Source organism: Siniperca chuatsi, linkage group LG16 (genome assembly GCF_020085105.1).
Source record: "Siniperca chuatsi isolate FFG_IHB_CAS linkage group LG16, ASM2008510v1, whole genome shotgun sequence".
Taxonomy (NCBI): Eukaryota; Metazoa; Chordata; class Actinopteri; order Centrarchiformes; family Sinipercidae; genus Siniperca; species Siniperca chuatsi.
In genome coordinates, this window is record NC_058057.1 from 21,794,518 (window position 1) to 21,818,746 (window position 24,229).

Sequence of the window (24,229 nt, forward strand, 5' to 3'; positions counted from 1 at the left end):
CCAAACCTTAAATGGAACAAAACTACAACATCAACAACTTTCTGACTATTATATGATAACCAAGTTAGTCTCTTGCTGTCAGTTCTACTTCGTGCATTAATGCCTCTCTGTGTGTGATCTTTGACATGTTGCTCAGATGGATTTCTCTTTCTCCGGGTGGATAATGTTTTGCTTAAAAGGGGTTAACACAGCTTTCCCTGACCTTGCTCGGCCTGGGCATCAAAATATTCAGATGCTGTAATTAACACAGCTCATGAAACCGGGCAGCCCTTCTGTAATTCAAACAACAGAGCTTGGAGTCAAACCACCATTTCACTAAAATACCAGCAATGCTATTTAAAGTATTAACCAATCAGTATTTGTCCAACATTTCTGCCAGGCAAAACACTTAACAGTGGTGGAGTGCTCATTTTACTTTATTTTAATAGTATTTTTTAGATTGTAGGTATGTCCACGCCTTACTGTTCGATATATGAGCACTGTAGTGTAACAGTGATGGAATGAAAGGGACAGACACTGGTAACCAGCTGTCTCTGGATGTGGATCATGGATAGATTTAAGCTTCTCTTTGATCCCTCTTGGCTGGAGGCTGGAGGCAACACACCAGGTTGTGTGTGTTTGTGTGTGTGTTGGAGAAGGATCAGGTCCTGGATATGGGTCATGCAAAGCTGACACCTCCTACTTCCTTGTTAATACTATAACACATGCTCTTCTTTAGGATTATGTCCGTTGTTCCTTGATTGAGCTAAATTTATAGAAAGATATATCAGTAAGACTACCGTGTTTTCTTGATATTTATTTATTTTGAAAAGCTTAATACTTTGGGTTCCATGGGCTCTTATTTTGTTGTATAAATCATGACATTTTCTCACCAATAAATACATTTTGTCAAATGTAAAATAAAAAAGTGATTTTATTGTAAAAAATCAAAATGAATGCAAAATTTAATATAAAACATGTTAAATCTAATAAATAATTATAATAAATATGGGAGTCTTGGGCTTTTACCTGAGCAGTTGTGTTGACCAGGTCTCTTCTCCTCACCAGCAGTGAGGTGGTTCGTTCCCAGGCCTCCTGTATGGCCTGGAGCTCTGACTGCAGTTGGCTCTGACACTCCGACTCTGTCATGGTTTCACATAAATGTCTGCCAGCATCCAGTGTTTGGGTGTACACGGTGGAGTGCAGACCCAGAGCGTCTTCCACACACTTGGAAAGATGTGGGGAGACACAGTTGTTGTTTAGCATTTTTAGTAAATTAAAATGTTACATTCAGCACACAATTTCATTATTCCAGCAGTAAAAAATAAGTTAAGATGATTTTTGTTCATTAATGAAAGAAGCTTACAGACATAATTAGGAGTACGGTACACTCCCACTGTCATACATACATACATACATACTAACCTGGTAATCATCCATGCAGCTCTGTAGCTGATGCAGTGTACACAGAGCAGGTCCAGCAGGGGGCAGCAAGGGGTCAATGTCCCTCAACAGCTTCCACAAACGTTTCAAGCCACGATGGTAGAGTCTCCACTGGCCCAGTTGTTCTTTTGTCAAGGACCTGCGCTGGCTAGCCAGAGCCACGGAGTTGAACCAACTCACCCTCATACAGGTCACTTGTGCCAAGAGTTCAGATCTGTGCAAGGAGCAACACAAGAGGTTCAGCTTTGTTATATTTGGAGAAAATCTTTTTTATTTTTGCACAATTTAAAAAAATACACAAAATCGACAAAGATAACAAATTATATACAGTGGAAGGAGAGGCAGAAATCCCAGTGGGCTTATTTGAAGCCTCTATCTAAATAATGTTAAAATTTCACAAAGTTATTGAGAAAACAAAATTAACATACAGAAAATAATATGACTATAAGAAAGTGATGGCAAACTAATAGAAACAAGATATATATAATAAACAACAACAATGATAATAATTATCAATATAAAAGTAGAAAAGGTGAGTATGTGATGTGTATGAGAGTGTGTGTGTGTGCGTGCATATGTGTGTGCATGCGAGTGTGCATGCGTGAGTGAATAGTAATAATACATGTCACAATGAGTGAAACAAATAAAACATGCATATATGGACAACAATACACGAGGAAAAGCATTTACAAAACAGCAGTTAAATGGTCTCTTAAGCATCTTTTGTAACATTTTGTAGAGGTGCAGCTTTTTGCCAGGTGGGAAAAGCCATTCCATAATTTGATGGAATGGACCTGTGAATTTGCTTTAAAGTAAGTCTTGAACTGCTCACACTGCTTTCACTTGAATGTATCTTATAAATAAAAACACACATTTGAGAAATATTAATGTTATAAATAGTAAGAATCTGGAGTTTCTGAAATGGAGGGGCAGATGAGATGTGTGACTCTGATTTGGTTGCAATCCTAACAAAACGTTTCTGGAGGACCAAAATTTTGCGGAGAGTAGCAGGAAAAGTACTCGAGTATAGTTTAGTATAGTTTATTCACAGGCAATTACTAAATCAACACACATCAGCAGGATTTTAAGACCTTAAGTAGCAATCCCAGCAGGGGCAAGAAAAGAAACTTTCCTTTAACTCCTTTAAAAAAAATGTAAGAGCTTTTAAATCTTTCCCAAGACTGCAAAAAATGATTTAAAGATGACATCTAATGTTCCAGGGCAGGAAACACCTGCACACACTGCATTTTGTTGTGCGTCAGCATACACCCAGTATGTGTGATTCTTACAAGCGAAGAAGGGAATGCATCCTGAAAACCTCAAATCGAATTACTTTATTAGGTGACAGGGTCTGTGAAGAATACAAGATTACAAATCAATGCTCTGATGATTCTTTACTACCACAATTTCTCTGCGGCATGGCACCCAGACAGAGCTGAAGTTTTTAAATACTGGTGCCAATAAAATACCTGCTTGTTTCAGCCCAAATATCAGAAATAATATTTCTACTGAAATTTTCCTTTCAGACCACTGTAATAGTCACATGGTCGTCATTGTCCTATTGATCGGTTGCTGAACATCAAAAGGGTCTTATCTAATTGTGAGCCTGTCAGACAAACCTTTAACCTTGACAACAAAAAGAGGGAGAGAAGGAGGAAGAAATCTTTTGTCGGGCTGCGGAGTAACGAGAAACGTTGAGACTGTGAAGGACAATGAATAATAGCCCTCATTCCTGAAGTATTTTGGTTTAGTTTTTTTCTGCGTTCATATGTTAACCTAAATTCTCTGAAACCAACACAAAGCTGTGAGCAATCAGTGCATGGTTGGCAGCGCAACAGAGGCTACCCTGTAAGTAGCTGGTATAGCTGCTAAGCTTATTATATTCGCCCACAAAATTCCCCTAAAACTGAGTATACTCCTGAAAGTGAGGAATGCTATGATCCTTTGTGAATTTATTAATTTCATTCTAGTCCTGAAAGGAGACATAGATGAAGGGAAGAACCAGGGAAAAAATAGAGATTAAAGGAGGAAGCTGTCTCATTGCTGCACATGGAGTATTTTGGACTCTCCAACTAAAAGCTCATTAAGCTTCTTACACATTTAAAAGATTCTTGTAAAGTATTAAACTGCCATTTAATGTCTTCCAAGATGTTTCCATAGCCTACCTTTTCTCTCCTGTTTCTTTTTCCACGGACTCGACTGCATGACAGATAAGACCCTGCAGAAGCTGGTGTCCAATATTAATTTCAGCCTCAAGCCTCTGTGGGAGCGAGAGATAACAGGAGAGAGAACACACTGAGATTTATAGATCAAAACTTTATTTAAACTTTGACTCATTACGCTAACACGTTAGACAAAAAAGCAAGAGATTTTAAACTACACCATTTGTAGAGTATTGCATGATACCAGCGTGAGTTTAAGACCTCAAAATAACATTCACTATATAAAACAAATGGCACTTAAGCTTCCTAATGTCCTGCCATATTCACAGCGATATATTAAGCAAGCACTTGTGACGATAATACCATTAATTCAGCTACCTCAAGCCTTAATTACCAAATATTTCTTTGTCACCATGCTTGTCATCTAGAAACAGTATACAGGCAGTATACAGATGAACTGTTTATCTCAAGTTCAGACTAATCTGCAGATGTAGAGGAGGGAAAGCCTTTATCAAAAAAACTGTTTATCAACAGCCAATTTAACACTAGTTTTCCCACAAGTGAGAATAGCTGGCGAGTTAACTTTGCTTTTAAGGAGACTTTGAGTGATAAGATAAACTGTCACTTAAATTTGAGTAATTGGAGTTATTTGTCATTTCTTTGTCCCTAATTCCCAGAGAATTTTAGAAGTAAAGTTCTAAAGCCATTTGGACATTGGTCCCAGTTGGTCAGATACAACTGAAATTAATGTCTCTGAAATTAAAGAAATGTAGAGAATCAGAAAAGGGTGTTGTACCTGATGGACGGTCAGCATCTCTTGGAGGCTGGAGTAACTTTCAGGTTTTTTGGACATTAATTGCTCCTCAAGCTTCTTCTGGATAGACGTCAGGTTCTTACACTTCTCCTGAAAGCTCTGAGAACGCTGACGCTCAGCCTGCAGCTCTCTGGGAAAAAAATATATGACACTTCAAACAAAAGACTACGACTGGAAGCTTCTTTCAAAATGAACATATCCACTGTAATCCATCAGAAAATTAGGCACAAAGCCAGAATAACTTTTAAGGGCTCCCACAAAGAAATATTGGTTAGAGCTCTTTTTTTAGCAAAATGTTTTGTGAAACTTCAAATAGCAACACTGGGAAAATACACAACACAATTGCACACATCTTTTTGAACTGAACTTTCCCACCTGCTCATGTCAGACACATGAGTCATGCTTTCAACCCATTGCCTGCTGAGCATATGCAGTCTCTCTGTGTCATGGTTGCTAAGGGTCACATAGCCACTCATCTCCCTGACGTCAACCAGTGACGGAAACAGATCACTGAGCTCCGAGAGAACCTGCTGCACATCCAAGAAAAAAAACAAACATAAAGCACGTTTTAGATCAGGGGTTTTCACAGTCTGACACTGTGGGCCCTCTCCAGACAAAACAAAGACAACTGCACAATGTATCCATGTATGTACAGACAACTATCAATGGATTAATTTGATACTGAAGGAAACCTAAAAACGTGATGACTGAGGCAAGTTCTTTTTTCTGTGATTTCTATAAAGTGGATTTATTCGATGTAAGATTACGAATCTTGGCGCATATTGTAGCTCAAGCCTCACGTCTCAGTCTCTGTGCCACCCTTCAACTCTCCTTTTTTGACCAACCTCCACAGAGTCTGTGTCATTCAAGCTGGCCTTAAGTTTGTGCTGTGTGTTCTGTGACTGCTTTTCAAGGGCCTCCAGTTGAGCATGAAATAGCTTCTGTTGCTCCAAATCCTCCTGCACAGAGAGAAATGTGATAGTGTTAATATTAACCTGGATTTGTGAAATTTGAACAATAAGAAACAGTTTCACATTAAAATTTCTTTTACAGATGATCTTTCATTTAAAACAATAATTCTGCTAATTTTGTAAAATTAAGGTTATATTTCGACTAATTTCCTCACCTGAAGACTTTTCTTTTTTCCTGACATTGCCTGGCTCAGCAGCAGGACGTCACGTGACATCAGTCTGGTCTCTGATTGGATTAAATTTGCGGCAAGTTGTTCTAGCCGTCCAATAAGAGGCTTGGAAGCAACAAGAACATCTCCCACTCTGCTATGCAAATCCTCAGCAGCATCCTGCAACTGCTGGCATTAATGAGTGAGAGAGAAAACAACCAGTTAAATGGAGGAATGAGAAGATAAGGGCAGCAATGGAGACATTTTTAGTCCATATGTCTATTTACTGCTTTTACTGTGACCTTTAATTGAGTTTACTTATTTAGTGTTGACTGCTTTCAATCATCTTTCCAACGATTTTCATCAATGCACCTTAAAAACTAAAGAGCCCTTAAGCTTGTTTTTTTTGCATGAATGTGCAAAACAACAATGTAATGCAGCATCTGGAATACGCAAGTACAAGAACAAGAGAGACCATCGCTGATATTTCTGTCCATAAGTATATGCTGTCTGTTCCTTTCCAAGAATAGGAGACCAGTCATTGAGAAAAACATTAGATTGTGAATGTAACACAATCTCTCTGAATCAGCACCAGGTACAGGATGAGTCAAGCAGGAAATTTGATGATTCTAAAAGAAACTGCATAACCGTATGAAAAACAAGCAGTCTAATAAGCATGTTATCAAACTGGGTCAGTGGCCTTAAACAATTAGAAACTCGTTTCATTTCAGCAGCTTAAAATACATCAAATTCTCAGATGTTTGTTAGCCCCAAATAAACAAGTCAGTGTTGCTGACATGAATGTACAAAGACATGGCAAATTTTCATCAAATCATCATGCAAATCATCTTCATATCACTAGTGGAATAAGTTATTTTTCCATGAGATGTTATGCCAGATTAATCATATCTTATGCTGCTGTTAAGCCATATGGAAACAAACGCACTTACAAATGTTTCTGCATTAGTAAACTAAGCTGAATGTCAAGATTAAACATTTCTATGGACCTTAGTTGCTTCAGTTTCCCACTTGATATGGGTTGTTTTTAAACAAACAAAACACAAGTATGTTAACTAAATATACTGTATTTCAATAGGTATGATCAACTTAAATAGTTGAATGTTGACTGATAAGGAGAAACGAGAAATTGTTACTTACTGTAAAATGTCTCAGTACTTATCTTCACACAATTATTTTAACAAAAATGTTGTGTACATACTGTATGTTATCTGTTTATTATTATCAGCGGATATATTTTAAATTCAAATATTGGAATTCTTATTGGCCTCAAAAATCAGTCGGGCTCTAATCTTCCATATTGCAGGGACGTTCTGTAGCATTACATCAGGGATGAGGGAGCCATTTTTTGCTATCAGCTGCCTGATTGCAGATCAACTTAAATCGACAATCACTGACTTTGGGGGAAAACGCTAACACTAGACTGCATATTAAAACTCTGCTAAAAGCACCCTGAACTCACCTCCACTGAGTGAACCACGGCCTGTGTGTCCTGTTGAGGTGAAGAGCTCGACAACCCCTCCCACTGATGCCACAGTTTTTGCAGGTGAAGGGAGCATTGATCAGAGAGGTGAGCGTACTCCTGCCAGAGGGAAACTGTCTCTCCAGTCTTCATGTGCTCGTCCTTTAGCTCCTGCACCACGTCCTTCCACCTGACACAATACATTAGTTTTTTATATATATATAAAAACATACTTATTGCTATCATCTGAAAACCATGTATCTCTAAAACTTGAATTCTTAAAAACAGCCCTGTTTTGAGACATTTTCTTAGTCCATAAAAAACACTCAATCCATTTGTTTTTATGAAGAGAAAAAAAAATTATATCAGCAAATTTGGAGATACATGTTTTTCACTAGACAGTGTATTGGAGACTTTTTTTGTCTTCTTTAAATTTGATCCACTCATTCTGTTTTGGTAATTTCAGGCCACTGACCGTTTTCGCTCTCCTTCCATTTGATCATCCAGTGCCTGTGCTGTTCCATGATGAAGAGTCTTCACAAAACTCTGATAGGATTTGTCTAAGGACGCCCAAAGCTCCTCCCCTTTTCCAGCCTTCTTCTGGAGTTGCTGTGCACGAAAAACACCTTTAACATTTTCACTTCAGAGGTGCATTTACTTCCCCAAAGGGGAATAAAGGGGTTGAAGCAGCAAAATGTACTTGAATTAATGTGATGATCACTATGATGGAATAAAACATGTGATTATTTCTTCTTGTAGCTGTAAAGCCTTTATGTGCGCATGTGTACAAGATATGATGGTCAGTGCTTCTGCTCACCTGGAGGAGGTCGTTGTATCCTTCTGCTTGCTTTAGTGAGAACAGAGGCTGATGCCACAGAGCACAGCGCACCCTAGTGGTGTGCAGAGAAACCTCCCTCAGATCTCTCTCAAAACAACTCCACTCCTCCACAGTCTGATGTAGAGCTGGTCTCAGAGCTTCCATCTGCAATTTACCACAAAGGAAGACGTTTGGTAATGCAGCATCCGTGACAGTTGGGAGGATTTAGTCAATATTTTTTTAAGGAACAGGTTCCTTGTTTTAAAGAAATATAGCACTGTCCAGTTACTTTCATAGGTACATATAATAGGTAACTCGTATTATCAAAAGTATGAAGACTACACTTGAGTAAGAGGGTATACATTTTTACCAATGATATATTAACTGTTTATGCATTGAAGGTTATTTTAAGATGGTTCATTTAAAAATACTGACTAATGTAGCTTTAATGTTGTGTTATATACAGTATATGTGTGTATAAATGCTGGGCAACAGATCTAGTCATTTACTAGAGGCAAGAGGATGGTTGTTTGTAGTTTATCTGAAAAGGCATCTTAAATATCTTGGTAAATAACTAATTCACTTTCTTCCGGCACTAATTTTTCCATGTCTCTGATCGCCATAACAGAGTTATTTTTTACCTGTTTACTGAGATCCCAACAAGCTTGACAAACACTCTCTGTCTGGCCAGAGAAGGAGATATCACAAGGGTGATCCTCTTCCTTTTCAACATGCACTCGTGTGGCTTTCAACTCCTGTAAAGCTGCAGCCACCTCCTTCACTCTGCCCACAACAGCCTGGAAGAAAAACAGAGCAGTCTCAGATCAGAGGACAGCAGCAAGAGAGACCGTTCAAACATGCACCTGCTTACTGTACATCCCATTACTGTACCTCCAACTCCAGCAGGGCCTTACGAGGCAAAGTTTGACTGGTGGGCTGTTTCCACTGATTCAGCTGCTTTTTCTGCTGTTCTATCCAGCCATGAAGACGCTGTAACCGCCTCTCTCGGTCTGCACAAGTGTGATGCATCTGTTCGGCTTCACGACTCTGAGGGGAGAACGCCAAACAGATGAAAAGTTACATTTCTTGGTAGTCAATGTGGAGAGTCACACAGTTCAAGCTTTTTCTATTGCTGGCAAACTGAATTATGTTTATGGTCTGACTAATGTGTTCCAGTGATTATATAAACTATTAGCCATAATACATCAACAAATAAAAAGACTTCCTTTGGATTCTTTGACTCCATTTCACACATACATTTCAAACATTAGCAGGTTAGCACTGGCCAAAGAAAACAAATCCATATCTGTTTGTATACAACTGCTTTGCTAAACCTAGATTTGATAAAAACATTAGACCAGAAAATAAAGAGAAGGTTACATTTGGATCATTTAATTTCAGATTCTTCAGGTTGTGGTGTTTTACTGTATATTGGTAGCTGACCTGGCTCTCCAGCTCTCTCTGAAGGTGCAACCACTGCAGTTTGAGGGTGCCAAGTTTCTCAGCAAACATTGTACGTTCAGAGCGGAGAGCCTGGGCGTCCACTCCCACCACCTGAGGCCCAGACTGGCATAGGAAATCAAGAAGGAGCTGTCCATTCACCATGCCTGCCTTTAACTCCTGAGAAAGAACGTTACATAAACATAGTAATATAAAAGAAAAAAAAACAGAAGAGTTTGCTAGTTTTCTCCTATATTAGTGTATGAAAAATCAGTATGTGTCAACCTCTCATATTATGGAGGTACCTCTGAATTTGTTTTGATTTACGTTTTTTAAATTAGGTGTCTGATCAATGTAATATAGTGTAATATGCATATTTCATACATTTCCTTACTGTTCCTTAGCGCTGCAAATCATTAGTAGTGCTTTTATTGTATTAATAAATATTTGCTTTTTCCTTCATCTTTGCCTTTCAAAGTAAATATCTATTTTGAAACTAATTTTCTAACTAATTCAAAATTTTACTAGTTATTCCCAAAAGAAAAGAAAAATGTTTGTAAAAATCAAGCTTTAATTAATGTTTCCTCCCTTCCTTCCTTCCTTCCTTCCTTCCTTCCTTCCTTCCTTGTATGGTTGGCTGATTTATCTTGTTGACATAACATAACTGCAGAAAGTATTAGACCTGCGAGAGGAAGGGATGCTGAAACCCAGTGCTTATTCACTGAATGTCAAGCAAATTTCGCAAAATTTTGTTAAAATAATTATTAAAATAAAAGCACTGACACAGAAATAACCATTCAAATGGAACCAGACATTGGAGGTATAAGTACCTGGTAGTGCTGCAGGATTTCAGTGATCTCAGCAGCATCTTTGGCCTTGAGGACTGTTTCTTTCTCTCGGCTCAGCCGAGCCTCCAGCTTCTTCAGCCAGTCCCCCAGGTCAGACAGCAGCTTCACTGGTGGCCATGCTGCCAGCAGCCGCTAACGGACACAAGACAACAGAGGAGAAAGGGATTTTAACTTTACATGAATACTTGAACCTTTCTTTTCTAACTTTTTTTGTAATTATCTAGCTAGGTAGTCATACAGTAAACATCAGTTCTATTACAATCTGACTTTTGTGCCTGTCCAAATGATTTAATCTTTCTTTGATAGATAAGATCTTTTCATCCTCTCCTGAGGAGATTGCCAAAGTGTTAAGACATCAAAATGAACCTTCTGCAAGACAAACCTGGCAGGACTGGTGTAATTACTATAATGTAGAACATCTGGTTCCATTCACTGGTGATAAGTGGTGAAAAAAAAAATTAAAAGTGTCCTTCATCTCCTTTCTAAGTCCTCCCAAATTCCCTGTCGTCAGTCACCCCAAAACTGATTTCAAAAGGGTTTACGCTCCTCTTCAGGAGGAGGGGATTTCTCAATGCCTAATTATTTTTGAAAACTAACAGCACTTCCATGAAATCTGGACCATTACCTTTTAATTAATTGGAGGACTGGAAAATAGTGATGTTCAAAGTTTATAGGACATTTGATCCAAAATTTGGAAAAACTGAGCCACTATGTGAGACCTTTGCATTTCTTTCAGGTAATTATACCACAGTGTAACTATTCATCTTACAGTTAGGGTGCAACTGCCATATATGTGAAACTCAGTGTTTTTTCTCCAGCAGAGGGTGAAATCTTTGTGAATACTGTACCTGCTGCAGGCGGTCCTGTATCTTGGACAGGTCAGAGGTCAGCTGACTCCAGTTGACCTCCAGCTGGGCGAGCTGAGCTCTCAGCCCGGGACAATCAGCGTCCTTCAGGTGGAGCAGCTGAGTAGCTTCCCTGGATACAGACGCCCTTGGCACTGACATGGCTTCAATCTTCATGGAGAAGTCCTGGTGGATGTGGTTAGAACCAGTGTCAGTGATTGATGCATTTTAAACTGTTGACTGATTTTTAATTTCAGCGTCAGCCCGTGTATCCTTAGTCCATAACAAATTTGTTTAAATATCTCTGTTTTCAACATTTAGATTCTTAACTGTCACTAATATCAGTGTTGTCAGTGTGTCAAGTATTGTGATGCCATTTCTCTTCTATTTTATGTCACTGAAGTTTGAGTTAGTAAAGGCGATGCAGTTTAGGAGACCTGTTCTGTCATGGAGGCAACTCATGCAGCAACTTTGTCTTAAGTTTAGACCAAATTCAGCTGCATTTCACAGAGTTGTGGATGTTGTGAACTATTATTGTAATTCCAGGACAAATACAGTTTAAAACTGAAATGCATGTCAAAATGGCTTTGATATAGTTATCTGGGGCTCCATAATATAGACCTAACAAACTACTTTGTTTAAAAATTTCACCTGCAGATTGATGCTGCTTTAAGGGATTCAAATCACCACATTTTCCTGGGTAAAAAGGCTATGGCTGACAATAGTCATTCCCTCTTTATAATATATAAATGTGCTGAGTAGACAAGAAAGGCTTACCAGCAGCTTGATCAGATCGTTGTGAATATACTCCTGGTTCAGGTCAGAGGTGTCGGCCAGGTTTGACCAAGTCTTCAGTTGTTTGTTGGCACCAACCAGCCATTCACTGACTGAGTCAAAGTCAGTCTGGAATCTGTGGGGAGGTAAGAGAAACAGATAGCTCATCCAGTGGGGCAGAACATGACTGCTCCTTAAAGAGTGAGTTATCGACTCAGGCATGAGTCCAATACTGCTAAACAAGACTACACATGTGAACAACAGATTGTTGAATTATTGCTGTAAATTGACGACTCTTATGAGGGATGAATTTAGGAATTAATCCCCCATGTTTTTCAGGTGGCACATTTTGCATGGAAACAGAGTCTGTGTTTCACTCCAACGTACTGACTAAATCCCAGGGAATATCCTTGGATATAACTAAACCTAATGTAGTATCCCCAAAAAGTTGTATTAATCCTTTTGAGATTTCACACTGTGATGGATTTGTTTAAGCTTGCTGCTTCTCCAAATGGGCCTCACTGCTAAAGAATTCTACTCAAAATGCTACCAAAGCTCTCATTAATACTTTGCACTGCAGCTTCCATCATTATCCAAAAGGGGAAGAAAAAACTGGAAAAACCAAGAAATACTTGTGAAAAAAAACAAACCCAGATTATTGAGATGCCAATTCTCATAGGATTATTATTCTCACAGGATCGCTCTTTTTGGTGAAATATACTTTAAACACATGACTAATCCTCACAAAATAAAAACAAATAAAAAGACCCAATGACAACCTATGCATTTATTACAAATCGCATAAGGTTTCTAGGTCATACTAGACTCGTAAAAAACTGTCTGTTGTATATTTTAACATACATACAAATCAAAACAAGACTTAGTACATCTTCACATTGCAAACCCCAAATAAGACACATAGTATGACCTGGAGCCCCATGATATAAAATTTCATCTAGATGCCTAATTGTTTTTATTCCCTTTAAAAGCTCTGGAGTAATAAGCAACTTTGGCACAATATTTTTACTCTGACAGATTTTATTGTCTAACTGCTCAGGCACAAATTAAAACTGCCTGGCCTACATTGATAGATAAGTAAGTCTTCTAGAGAGGGCAATAATCTTTTTTGAACCTGTCCCACCTGGCCTGGCTGTCCTGGATATCTCTGCAGTGTTGAATCTCCTGCTCTGTCCGCCTGTAGGCGCTCTGCCATCGCAGCTCCAGGGCGCCTCCTGCATGACTGACTGTGGCAGCAAACGCTGGCTCTTTTTGCAGCACCTTCCCCTGATCCAGGAGCAGTCCTAAAGCAGCTCTGCTCTGATCCAGCTGGACCAATGTTTGCTGAGTGAAAAGAACCAACAGTGCTTAAACTGAGTTTACATCAAGCTCCATGAGATTCTCTTGACAAGCTAGTTCCACACTAACATTTGAAGAAACAGCATGGACCAACTGTGATGCAAAGCAGAGAAAATGGTGGGTTAAGGAGCATGAGTCTGTGATGTGAAATGTAAAATGTCATAAAAATGGCAGAGGATGGTGAAAAGTGAAAATAAGAAGGGATAAGAAACATGAGGGGAAAAAGAAAATACAGGAAAAACAAACCAACTGCCACAAAATGATTGATTTGCGCCACTCCAACTCTGCTATGGCAACAGCTTCTTCTGTCTCTCTACAAATGCATGTCTTTGTCCCAACTAATCTGACCCATCTACCATCTGAGAATCTATATAGTAAACACAATCAAAAGGAAAGAGAGGAGTTTAAAAGAGATAAAGCGTTCCTAAAAGAACGCTTATGTTACTAAAAGAACATAAGTTTCCCCGATGTGATGTATGGAGGTGACAAAGAAATTGAAATTTGTAAAGAGGCAAATAAGTGTAGGATTCATGATTGGACTGCTATCAATCTGACAACCTCTGCAGGCTGAATCAAAACACCCACCAGCATGGTCCTCAGTTTTGCCTGTATTACTTGTTAAAGCAGTATACACCCAATTATTCTTTATATTCTTTCCAGGTATACACCGAAACAGTTTCATACTGAAACTGGTTATTGGCATTGTACATTTTAATTCTGATGCCATGTTGGTATAAGATGTTTTTAATTTAATTAAGCTCATCATAGCTGAGGCAGAGACATTAATTTCTACACAAAAGACTCAACAGCAACATGTTGAGTTTAAAATAAGTGTGACTCGATTTTCCTCAGCTGGAAAAACATTTCCTCTCTTGCCCTCACTATGCTAATACTATCACTACTGCTCCTTTGACCTTCCCGTGAAATTAAGCATACATACAGTAGTTTAGGCATGTTCTATAGAGGCTGTTAGAGGAATGCAGGGAAATGTGGGAAATCAGAAGTCTTATCAGGAGGCACGTTGACGTACAATCCTGCATATTGGCTGAAAAAGCAACATTATATTGCAAACATATACAGTGTTATAGTAGGGAAAGAAACAGGAGAAAGGCAAACCCGAGAGGGAATGTGTACATGATTACAGGAGGTACGTAAAGCTGAGGAGAATGAGTAAAAAGGAGTGAGGTGAGAAGAAGGAAGTCTGATGAGACAACAAACAAATCCAATGTGTTTGTGTGCAGTGCGACAGGGTTTTTACCTGGCAGGCATCTTGTCGGTGCTGTACTAACTTCTCGTTGTCTCCCTCTGGTTCCTCACTGCTGCTGAAGGCTTCAAGATCATCCAGCAGCCTGTCCAACCGACCACAACTATCCTCCCACCGGGACCACTCCTGCAGCAGGTCCAACCATAAACCCACACATCAATTTTAACATTTGATTTGTGAGCAAACATTTTGTTCATGTATGAATTCATATGGCCCTTAGCAAATGTGCATGGCAAACCTGGATCCTCCATTGAGAAGCCACTTCCTGTTCCAGAGCCTGTTGCTGCAAAGCTTTGGCTCTGACTTCCAACTGTACCCACTCATCCTCTTGACACCGGAGTGCTTCTGGCTCACGTTGGAACAGATGCTGCACAAAAGCCAACTGAGACCTGAGGACCTGCAGGAGCTTCTGGATCACCAAGAGACCAGATTTGGAGAAGTGAAGTGAAATAATTGCAAAGTAGGCCTGATAAATAAAGCAAGAGAAGCGACAACAGACACTGAATATGACTGAGGTTTAAATATCTTCGTGTTAAGTCTCATCACTGGTTGTTTGAGGTTGTTTTAGCACTGGACGTCTCTTTGAAAACCATCAAGAGGCTTCTACACACTCTTGGGAACGTGCCTAGTTTAAATCTGGTCTTTGCCTGCCTGTTGAAGAACTTGCTGAAAGCACAGTGAGATACCTTGTGTCTGCAGAGAACGGCTTGAAGTTGGCTGCGGTTGTGAACCTGGCTCATCTGCCCTTCTGTTATGCAGTCTTCACCCAGTTCCAGGAGGCGAGTTATCCCCTGAAGCAAGGACCGGGAAGCCTTCTGTAGCTTGGCTTTTTCCCCTGGACTCTCCCTCAGATGTCTGCCCAGCACACACTGCTGAGAGATGCAGGAAAAGCACAAAGTTTAAGGAAAAAAAACTATAAACTTTTAAAACGCAGGTCAATAAGTTTTTAATTCAAATAAGTCTTTTTCCACGTATCAAATCATAATGTAGCAGTTATGGCCTTTAACGGCTGAAATTTCTGCTCTTTGATAAAAGCTCTCCAATTTGGCCTTTCTTGTAATGTCATATTGTCTTTATGAGAGTTAATTAGAATGTCTTAGACATATTTACCAGGCATTTTATACTAGTGTACATATACATAGGCAAACGTGCACAAATACACACACACACACAAAAAGCTGCAAAGCACTGGTTACCTCCAAACTGGGAGCATCCTTTATGCTGGGGAACATCTCACTTTGTCCCACCGCAAACTCGTCCAAAATACACAGCTGGTTGGAGGAGAGCTCCTATGTGACAAAAAGTACTATGTGTTGTTTCAGAAAAGTGGTGGAAGAAGTATTCAGTTCCTTTACTTGAGTAAAAGCACTAATACCACAATGTAAAAATACTCTACACTCTCTACACATAGTAAAATATATATGGTTAATGTTAATTATCACTAGATGCTGTGAGAAATGACAATGTATTCCTGGAATATATCGAACTCTGTGACTGATTTGTATTTAAAACCTGATGTTGGTATGTGATGCCCAGATGTTCAATGAGCTGATTGTGGGATGAGGTGAAGACCAGCTGGACTGTGTGTAGACAATCCTGAAGGGAGGTCAAACAGCGAAGAGCTTCTGGTTCTTTCTTTGAAAGCGCAGGTCTGGTCTCTGACTCCATTTTACTCAACAGCTCAGCCAGAGTCACCAGCTCAGTTGATACGCACTACGAAGGAATTTAGTCAGAAACACAAAAACAGAAGAGTGCTTTTAGAATGAACAGGGGAGCCACATAAATAAAAGGTATAAAGAAATAATAAAATATACACTATTGTTTTTTGGATAAAGTAGTAAGAGATGGAAAAATTCATTTTTTATCCATCTGCTTGCACTTATTGTTTTTTTTTTTTAAATACAGTAGATTTTACATAGTACAGAGCCAGCATGTGTGTTTGAGTAGCATTATGGTCAGTCACCTCCTGCTGTAGCAGCCTCAGCTGGGGGTCATCTTCGCCAGCACCACCAGGAGTCAACAGAAGGTCAGTCAAAGTGTCCAGACAGAGGAGGACCCTCCGTACAGCCTCGTACAACTCCTCATTTCCATCGGGATGTGAGCCTTCTGCAGAGCTCACCTGAGAAATAACCAAACACATGGTTATCACTACCACTACACACAATTCAATGTTTGCCATGGTAAATAAACTCCAGTGGTGGGATTTTAAGAACAACTTGGTTCTTGCTTTATTTAAATTGGCAGTTACAGAGGAGCAGTGTGCCATTGCTGCATTATTAACTATTGCTGAATGGATAAAGCCAGTTTTCTACTTAAATGATGAGATGGAAAACTGAAACATTTCATAAATATAATTTAACAAATCAGATAATCTAAATATGGTCATCTATAAGAAAATACATCCATATAAAATGGACATGTTTGCAGAGATCCATGTTAGTTGATCATTTGTGTAACAATTTATTAAAAACAAAGTGTATTATTTAAAAGAGTCAGCAATCTCTGTGTCTACCAACAAGTCCTTTTGACAAGGAAGACATGTGTATGCTTTAACCTCTGTTACTATTGTACATACTATGTGTCTCAGCATGGTGATGGACTCATGTGTCCGCTGGAGAACAGCAGAAGCAGACCCGGTTGATATCAGCTCCCTTTCTGGAACCTAAACAAAAACAGAAATTACAGTGGGTGAAAGAAAAAAAGAAAGGATGCATGTAGGGAATAATTGGACAGAGTGCAAGAAGTTAAAACTACTACTGCATTCATTCATTTTCAAGGACAAATACATTCTCACTTGTGACATAAGGACCATAATTTTCCTTCCTGTTTAACAAAATATTTTAGTGGGTACTTTATCACTTACCTGCAGGTGCACTGAAAAATTCCATCTAATAGTATTGTAATTTTTCAAGGTTCTTACGATTGGTCCCTCTCATTAAATTATGTAAAACTAGAAACTTTAACTATTAAAATGAAAGGAATGTCAACACACAGGGACACAATCTTCCCTTCCTCCTCCTCATTTACTACCGTACGTGCTTACCAAAGGTTTAGCCCACTGTTGCCCTAGAAACAGATGTGATGGTTTGTAGCCTAGCATCCAGTTCTTAAAAAACATTTTGTTTCTATCTATTCTGGTCTCATTTTATCCCCCTCATCATGTCTACTCCAATGCGAAAAAAAAAAAAAAAAAAATCTAAAATCAACTTGTCTCATCCCTCCTAAAATCAGAAACAATCTTATTATTTTTCTGTATTTTCATACCTTTTCATGGGTCCCTCCATCCTCTGAGCTGATCAGGGTTTCATGTTCCTCCTTGACTTTTTTCAAAGTGGTCAGTTTTTGAGAGATCTGGGTATAAAGTCGTCCCCACCTTAGCTGCTCCTCGTCATCTTCTTCATGTTCAGCCAAGCTAGGGACCAAAGGGAACACACAATATGCCTCAGTCTATGATATGCTATGTGCATGTGAGTTGTAAAACTCTTCACTCTGTCTTTTACCTGGTCGGCACCTCAGAGGACTGGGGTTCTTCCGCCAAACTACGACGACTGTTGCTGATTTCACTTTGCTCCTTCAAACACATTTAGAGTACCCGGGACATTGAAGAGAAACAAGGGAAAACACAAACAAAAAAATAAATTCATTGCAATTCTCTTACTGTTTCTATTGTGTATTATTTAAATGTCACGTATAAGACTCATCACATTAAACATAATTCATGTTCAGGGTTTTAATCAGTAATTATTTAACGCTAAACATGTAAACATGAAAACAATCAACCTTTTATAATTATCTTCAGTTCAAAGCTGGAAGTTGCTGACTGGTTAATATTCTACTTTTTCAAAAAAGTTGAAAAATTGTAGGATAAGTTGGAAAATTATTTTAAAGGGCATGTCTTTTCTTTCTCAGACACTTACCAGATTTTGATGGGGAGCTGTGGACAAAGACAGATCTTTGTCTCCCTCCTCTATAAACTCATCTGATGCTCTGGTGGAAGTGAATGGAGTTATAGGTCTTGCAGGAATCAGTCTTGTGTCTTCAACTGCAGCTGCTGCCTGAAGGGACTTTGAATGAGGGTCGGTGACGGGGGTTTCATGTTTTGGTGACCCATGTTGGTCCAGTGCAGCAGTGGCAGCAGTAAACCCGTCTTCGACTGCTGGAATGGCTCCAGCGATTAGTGACTCAGTTTCAGGGCTGAATGCTTTGCCAACATCAGCTTTGCAATCCATTGTTCTTAATACACTTTCAACATTTTCTGACCCAGACTCTTTTGTATCAAGCCCAGACTTCACAGATAAAAACCCAGTTTCAGCACCTTTTGAGCTCATCTCCACTTCAGAAGAAAACTGACCAGTCAAACTCTCCAGTGCCTGAAAGACAATTAAGATTAATTAAAATGTTACTGAAAATTGATCAGTCTCTGTAATAGTCAGCGAATAAAGACAAAATAGACCTCAAAATACAAAATATGTCACAATGTGTCATTATCAGTTACTGCCATATTAATTAATCTGAATGTGTGTGTACTTCAGCCCTGAGGAAATAAATACACTAATAAGAAATACATTTTTTTAAACATAGCAAAAAGATTGAGAGCTAAGAATTCAAAACAAATATGCAAAATTTCCAAAGTGCTCATCAAACAAGTCCAATCTCTGAAATGAAAAATATAATTTACCTCAACTTCTGATAGTGGCTTAATTTCATCAGTATCCTCACTTTGCACATCTGAAGCGTTGAGTGTCCCCTCTGGGTCCTAACATATAAATTGTATAAAAATACAAATGCAAATGGAATCCATGCACACACATATATACATGCCATTCCCATCGTGTGTGTTTCAGAGGAGCAACATATTTCAAGCAGCTGCTTCTGACAGTGCCAGAATGGATTCATCGGGTAACAGGACAGCCTGCCTAATCACAGCCACATATAAACATGCAAAACTCTGCTAAAATCCTCCACCGCACGGGAAAAAGAAGCAACATTAATGTTGAAAATGATTTAGTGAATCAAAATATGATTAAAGGAGGGAATATATGAGAAGAAGGAGCCCAAGAAATTTTGAATTTCATTCCAATACAAATTCTATGTGTATTTTTGAAATTCCTTGCCAAGTCTTATCGTATCTCTTTGTGAGGATTTGGACAAGTTAAATGTGATTTTTAATAGTAAAGTTTTAATGACAGCAGTTGAGTGTGACATTTTGGAATGAAACCCAAAATAAAGAGGTACCCAGAAACATGCTCTCCTGAGCTGTAATTATTTTTCAGATTTACCTCTGGAATACTGCATGTTAGTGTGTCAGAGGACGACGAGTGACAACTCTCGTTTTCCTCATCCTCCTCTTCCTCTGAATTAGACACATCAAAAGACTCCTGTTTTTAGCGATAGGGGTGAATGATATGATCAAAACTGTGATTTAAAAAGGAAAATGGAACAAATAACTGTCTTTCTAATGACCACTTGTTCCTCAGTAATCTTAAATATAACTTTTCCATAATGTAATGTTAAAGCAATATCGGTGAGAAGTGTTTTTCAGGATGCATACCACCTAGACTCCATTAGTTTATTTTAATGTATTTATTCAGTAGCAGTCATCCACTCATTCTTCTGTATTTACCATCTCTCATCTTTTCTTTTTAAGTGGAACCTGACAAATGTGACTTTAAGTAATTTCACTGCTTAAAACTATACTGTGTAACAAGAAAAAGGCTTGACTAATGGAGTCTAATGGAGGAATGCATGTTAATTTAGTGAACATGTATTTGCTTAATTTTTTTAGATTGTTCATTTTTTGGGGAAGATTGATAATAAACAAATAAACAAATTTGGAAAACAACTAAGTTTTGTAATTGCTATGTGTAGTCTTAAAGTAATCCGAATGTTATTCTACAGACATCAAAAAGCTAACGAACTGAGATAAACTGAGTCCAGATTGTTTTGAACTGCATGCAAAACATACAATATGCAGTTTGTCAGTCACTAGGTATGTACAATAGGACAATAATAGAATAATTCCCCAAAAAACAAACTATCAAGGATTTAGCTTGAGCCTGCCTCACAACCCATTATAGAGGACATGTTTTACTGGTTTAATTCAAAGATAATTACAACTCTTAAATTGAAACATATCACTAGTGTTATTGTTTTAGATGATGATGAATTCTACCTTATTATGATTGTAATTATTATTACCTGGACTAAGTGCCTTTGTGGAGATTTGTCTAGCTCCTGTATTTCTTCAGGAATATAAGAGACTGTGGCGATGCAAAGATCCTCCTCCCTAATCTTGTTCTATGTTAGTCACAGAGACAAGAGAAACAGATAAAGAGAATATGAAAAGTGTCAAAAGTTGATAAACATTAAAAGTTGTACTGCAGAATATTGTGTTTGAGTGTGCTTTGTAGAGAAACATTACATAAAGACACAACCTTTAGTTCCCCTGTTGCTAACAAGAATCATCCTTGAATGTTTTAAGTTATAGCAGCAAAATAAGTACAGTCATTGTAAGCATTCATGAAACAGCTTTTGTCAAAACTCCCTACTCTTCTACAGTAACAGATCAAATCAATTTATTTTTTTTGTGCAGTGGCATTTCATGCCGTACCTCCAGCAGCGTGGCTTGTTGCTGGGTGAGTTGTTCCAGCTCCTCGAGCGGCTGCAGGAGCAGTCTGGCTCTGGAGAATACCAGCAGGCTCTCCTCTGTTCCCTGTGGGAGGTGAAGCTCTCCTTTGCATCTCTCTATCTCCTCCAATGTCTTCCGCATCGACTGCACGTTGGCCAGAATCACCTTCAGGTTTAAACAGAAAAACTGGTTAAACTGTAATTTTTTAGATTTTTTTGTCTTATAAATAAGTTTGAGGTTAGATCTACAGTGTATACCAGTTGGTTGTCATATAAAACTTTAATATAATGCAAATTGTTGCCTTTATCCTTTTGAATGCAGAAGAAGGTGTTACAGTACATCTGTGCTAGACAGTCAAAAACGGTCAAAATTGTTGCAGCAGAGGCCGAGAAATCCTGACTTTCAGTAGCTAGCATGGCCAAGCTCCAAAAATGATGGTTCCTATCATTTTCAACTGTTTTCACAGGATGAGTAGGACTCTGCATGGCTAATAAACTCATGTTCATATGTAAAATCACTAGTGCCCCAGTGGTCATATTTTAATTTTTAAACACTGTCAAATCAGTGCTTTATTTTAGTGGATGTAGAGAAATAAGTTGTGGGATGTCATATTATGCTTAAGGAAGAACTGTTTGCTTCCTTCCCTAATGAGGCAGTCTTATCTAGATTTAGACACATCTACATGCAGTACATATCTGCCATATACATAAGATGCTTCCTTAAGAGAGCTCCTTCAATCCTTGTTTTTAAAATTCTTTTTAGTCTGATGTGTTTCATATTTTTACTGTTACTGCTGTTTGCATGCTCTAGGTGTGCATTGCTATTAAAAGCATTTGCATGAAATTAGTAAATAAGAATTATAAATACATTGTAACACCTGTCGGTTGTGAAGATGCTCCGTCAGAGTTATGTTGGAGTTGTCCATGGAGGATAAAATCTCTCTGATCTTCGGGACATTCTTCTCCATGGTCTTCAGCTCCACCTCTATTGTCTCCATCACCTGAAAGATTGCCAGCACTTGACTTGTAATTTTATGTGTTTCACATGCTACACATAAGAATATAACTGCCAGTACAACTGTCTTGTCAACCAAAGGCAGTGCATTTTCAAGATGCTACTGAATGCATTTCTCTTGTTTTTATATTATGTAAAAAGATATCAAATAGGGGCCTCCTTCATGAATGCCACAATATCCCTGGTTCAATTCTGGCAGGGGACTTTTGTTGCATGCTTTCCCTCATGTTTCTAGTCCTTACTACTGTCTGCAGAAGTACAGCATATGTCTGATTTAATCAGCCCCAAATCTCAAAATGCGGCCACAACACAGAGGGATATCTCATCGACATCCACTGAAAGATTCCACAGATTCGGTTAATCTGCCCAAATGGAACTCAGGTGTTAGATCTGGTCACTGAAGGAAAATTCAATGCACAAAGGAAGTGGGAGGAACCAAAATGTCAGGGGGAAAAACATTGCAGCAGTTCCTCCCACTGCCATGTGGGGTCATTAACAACCTGAGAGTCTGAAATTTGTGGAATTCCACTTTTTTTTTTATATAAAAGATTTCTTTTTTGGCATTTCTGCTATATTTGATAGTGATAGTAAAGAGAGACAGGAAAGGCAGAGGAAAGAGAGGGGGTGACATGCAGCAAAGGGCCCGGGCTGGATTCGAACCCAGGCTGCTGCATTAAGGACTCAGCCTTAATTCATGGTACGGGCTCTACCAGGTGAGCAAATGGGGCGCCCCGGAATTCCTCTTTTTAAAATTCTTACTGCGACAGCCTGCTGGAGCTGCTCCAGTGGCTCTAGGATCTTGCGTTGCATTTTGTGTACTTGATGGTCATTCTGGTCCAGCCTCTCCTCCTTGGTGCTCATGTCACACACAGCAGAAATCTCATCCAGGACTGGCCTGAAGTCCTGCAGGGTGTGTCTGATCCTCTCAGAATCGTCCAGTACCAGCTGTAGTTCAGGATTTAAAACCAAATTCATCATTAACATGAAATATGTGAAAATGCTTGTTGATACTGCGGTCAATATTGAATCATATCATGTGAGGAAATAATATTGGACTACATTAAAGAAAATTATATTGTAACGTGGGTGTTACATACATACATGAATGAAATTAGTGAATAAACTGTCAAAACACATACAGGGTGTGCAAAAATGCCCGGATGATGGAGGTATCAATGACAACACATCACAGAAAATATATTTTCTATTGTAACAAATGCACAGTACAAAACAGACATATTTAGGATAAACTACGACAAAATATGAGAATATAGATAAAAAAATTATACATGACACATCAAAGAATGCAAAATTAATTACTTGGTATCACTAACCTGCAGGGCGTTTGCATGATTCTGGAGGCTTCTGGCTGTTGTGAATGAGCAGGGAGCACTGAGCCATGACTGGGCCTCATCTAACCAGCACGTGGCGCTGTACAGAATGTCTTCAAACTCCTGAAGACAGGCAGGAATCTGACAAAAGAGTATTGAAAATGTAAGGAAGCCAAACAGTTTTATAAACAGATTTTTAGAAGCCACTTTCCACATTGTACCTGTGATGCAGTGCATTTTCAAGATACATAATAAGCCAAACCATGGTTCCTTTTCCCTGGTGTTTGATGCTCACATCACCACTTTTCCTGCATTCAATACAGTACACTGTAAATATAACATCATATGCCTGACCTTGCTGAGGAAGGCGGTGCGTCCCTCGGCCATCTGTGCTGTGTTTTGGTAGAGCTGCAGTGGTTGGGTGAGTTGGTCCATGAGTAGGTGGGCTTGATCTGGATGCTCCTCTGCAAGATCCTGCACCTCGTTCTCCAGTAGCATCAAGCGGCTGTGCCATGCATCCAGCTCATCCCACACATGCTGGAGAACAACCAGTGTAAAGTAAGTAGGGCTTTGAAGTGACAGTGTAATCCTGGATTGTCATCAGCTCTTAGGAAACAGTAGCTGTTTCAGTTGATTTGTTCCAGTTGTTGTCAGAAGTGACCAGACATGGTTAAGTTGTGTACTTCTTTTTACTGGAAAGTGATCCATTAGACACTAATAATCTGTTGTTGCGGCCGCAGCCGGCACCCATCCCATGTGACTTTTAGTGTTTTGTATGTATACCAAGTAGGATGTGTGGTCCCGAGTGAGATTGAACCCAGAAGCCAAGGCGCTGCCCATCGCACTTCCTGACTGGCACCCCGAAGATCAAATCCATCTGGTTTTATGTTGCTTCCCTTTCCCCTAGAGAGCTG

The 24,229-nt window shown here is 39.0% G+C and overlaps 1 protein-coding gene across 2 annotated transcripts in view; it reads right to left on the minus strand.

Annotated features, from left to right (window-relative positions):
* The window catches only part of LOC122862594 (nesprin-2), a 94,334-nt gene that overhangs the window by 23,406 nt on the left and 46,699 nt on the right, over positions 1-24,229 (minus strand). For both annotated transcript variants that reach the window (XM_044168034.1, XM_044168033.1), the window contains 35 exons: positions 23,670-23,852; positions 23,319-23,456; positions 22,744-22,929; positions 21,848-21,970; positions 20,953-21,135; positions 20,541-20,639; positions 19,622-19,720; positions 19,021-19,098; positions 18,260-18,712; positions 17,843-17,913; positions 17,607-17,754; positions 16,918-17,004; positions 16,306-16,461; positions 15,855-16,055; positions 15,539-15,631; positions 15,029-15,214; positions 14,581-14,751; positions 14,337-14,468; positions 12,864-13,063; positions 11,726-11,858; positions 10,952-11,134; positions 10,086-10,235; positions 9,259-9,435; positions 8,707-8,862; positions 8,457-8,612; positions 7,816-7,980; positions 7,474-7,607; positions 6,999-7,188; positions 5,525-5,707; positions 5,244-5,357; positions 4,774-4,928; positions 4,381-4,528; positions 3,588-3,682; positions 1,405-1,636; positions 1,009-1,206 (listed from right to left, as the gene is read on the minus strand). In XM_044168034.1, the coding sequence (XP_044023969.1) occupies positions 1,009-1,206; positions 1,405-1,636; positions 3,588-3,682; positions 4,381-4,528; positions 4,774-4,928; positions 5,244-5,357; positions 5,525-5,707; positions 6,999-7,188; positions 7,474-7,607; positions 7,816-7,980; positions 8,457-8,612; positions 8,707-8,862; positions 9,259-9,435; positions 10,086-10,235; positions 10,952-11,134; positions 11,726-11,858; positions 12,864-13,063; positions 14,337-14,468; positions 14,581-14,751; positions 15,029-15,214; positions 15,539-15,631; positions 15,855-16,055; positions 16,306-16,461; positions 16,918-17,004; positions 17,607-17,754; positions 17,843-17,913; positions 18,260-18,712; positions 19,021-19,098; positions 19,622-19,720; positions 20,541-20,639; positions 20,953-21,135; positions 21,848-21,970; positions 22,744-22,929; positions 23,319-23,456; positions 23,670-23,852 (5,556 nt within the window). The remainder of the gene's footprint in view (positions 1-1,008; positions 1,207-1,404; positions 1,637-3,587; positions 3,683-4,380; positions 4,529-4,773; positions 4,929-5,243; positions 5,358-5,524; positions 5,708-6,998; positions 7,189-7,473; positions 7,608-7,815; positions 7,981-8,456; positions 8,613-8,706; positions 8,863-9,258; positions 9,436-10,085; positions 10,236-10,951; positions 11,135-11,725; positions 11,859-12,863; positions 13,064-14,336; positions 14,469-14,580; positions 14,752-15,028; positions 15,215-15,538; positions 15,632-15,854; positions 16,056-16,305; positions 16,462-16,917; positions 17,005-17,606; positions 17,755-17,842; positions 17,914-18,259; positions 18,713-19,020; positions 19,099-19,621; positions 19,721-20,540; positions 20,640-20,952; positions 21,136-21,847; positions 21,971-22,743; positions 22,930-23,318; positions 23,457-23,669; positions 23,853-24,229) is intronic.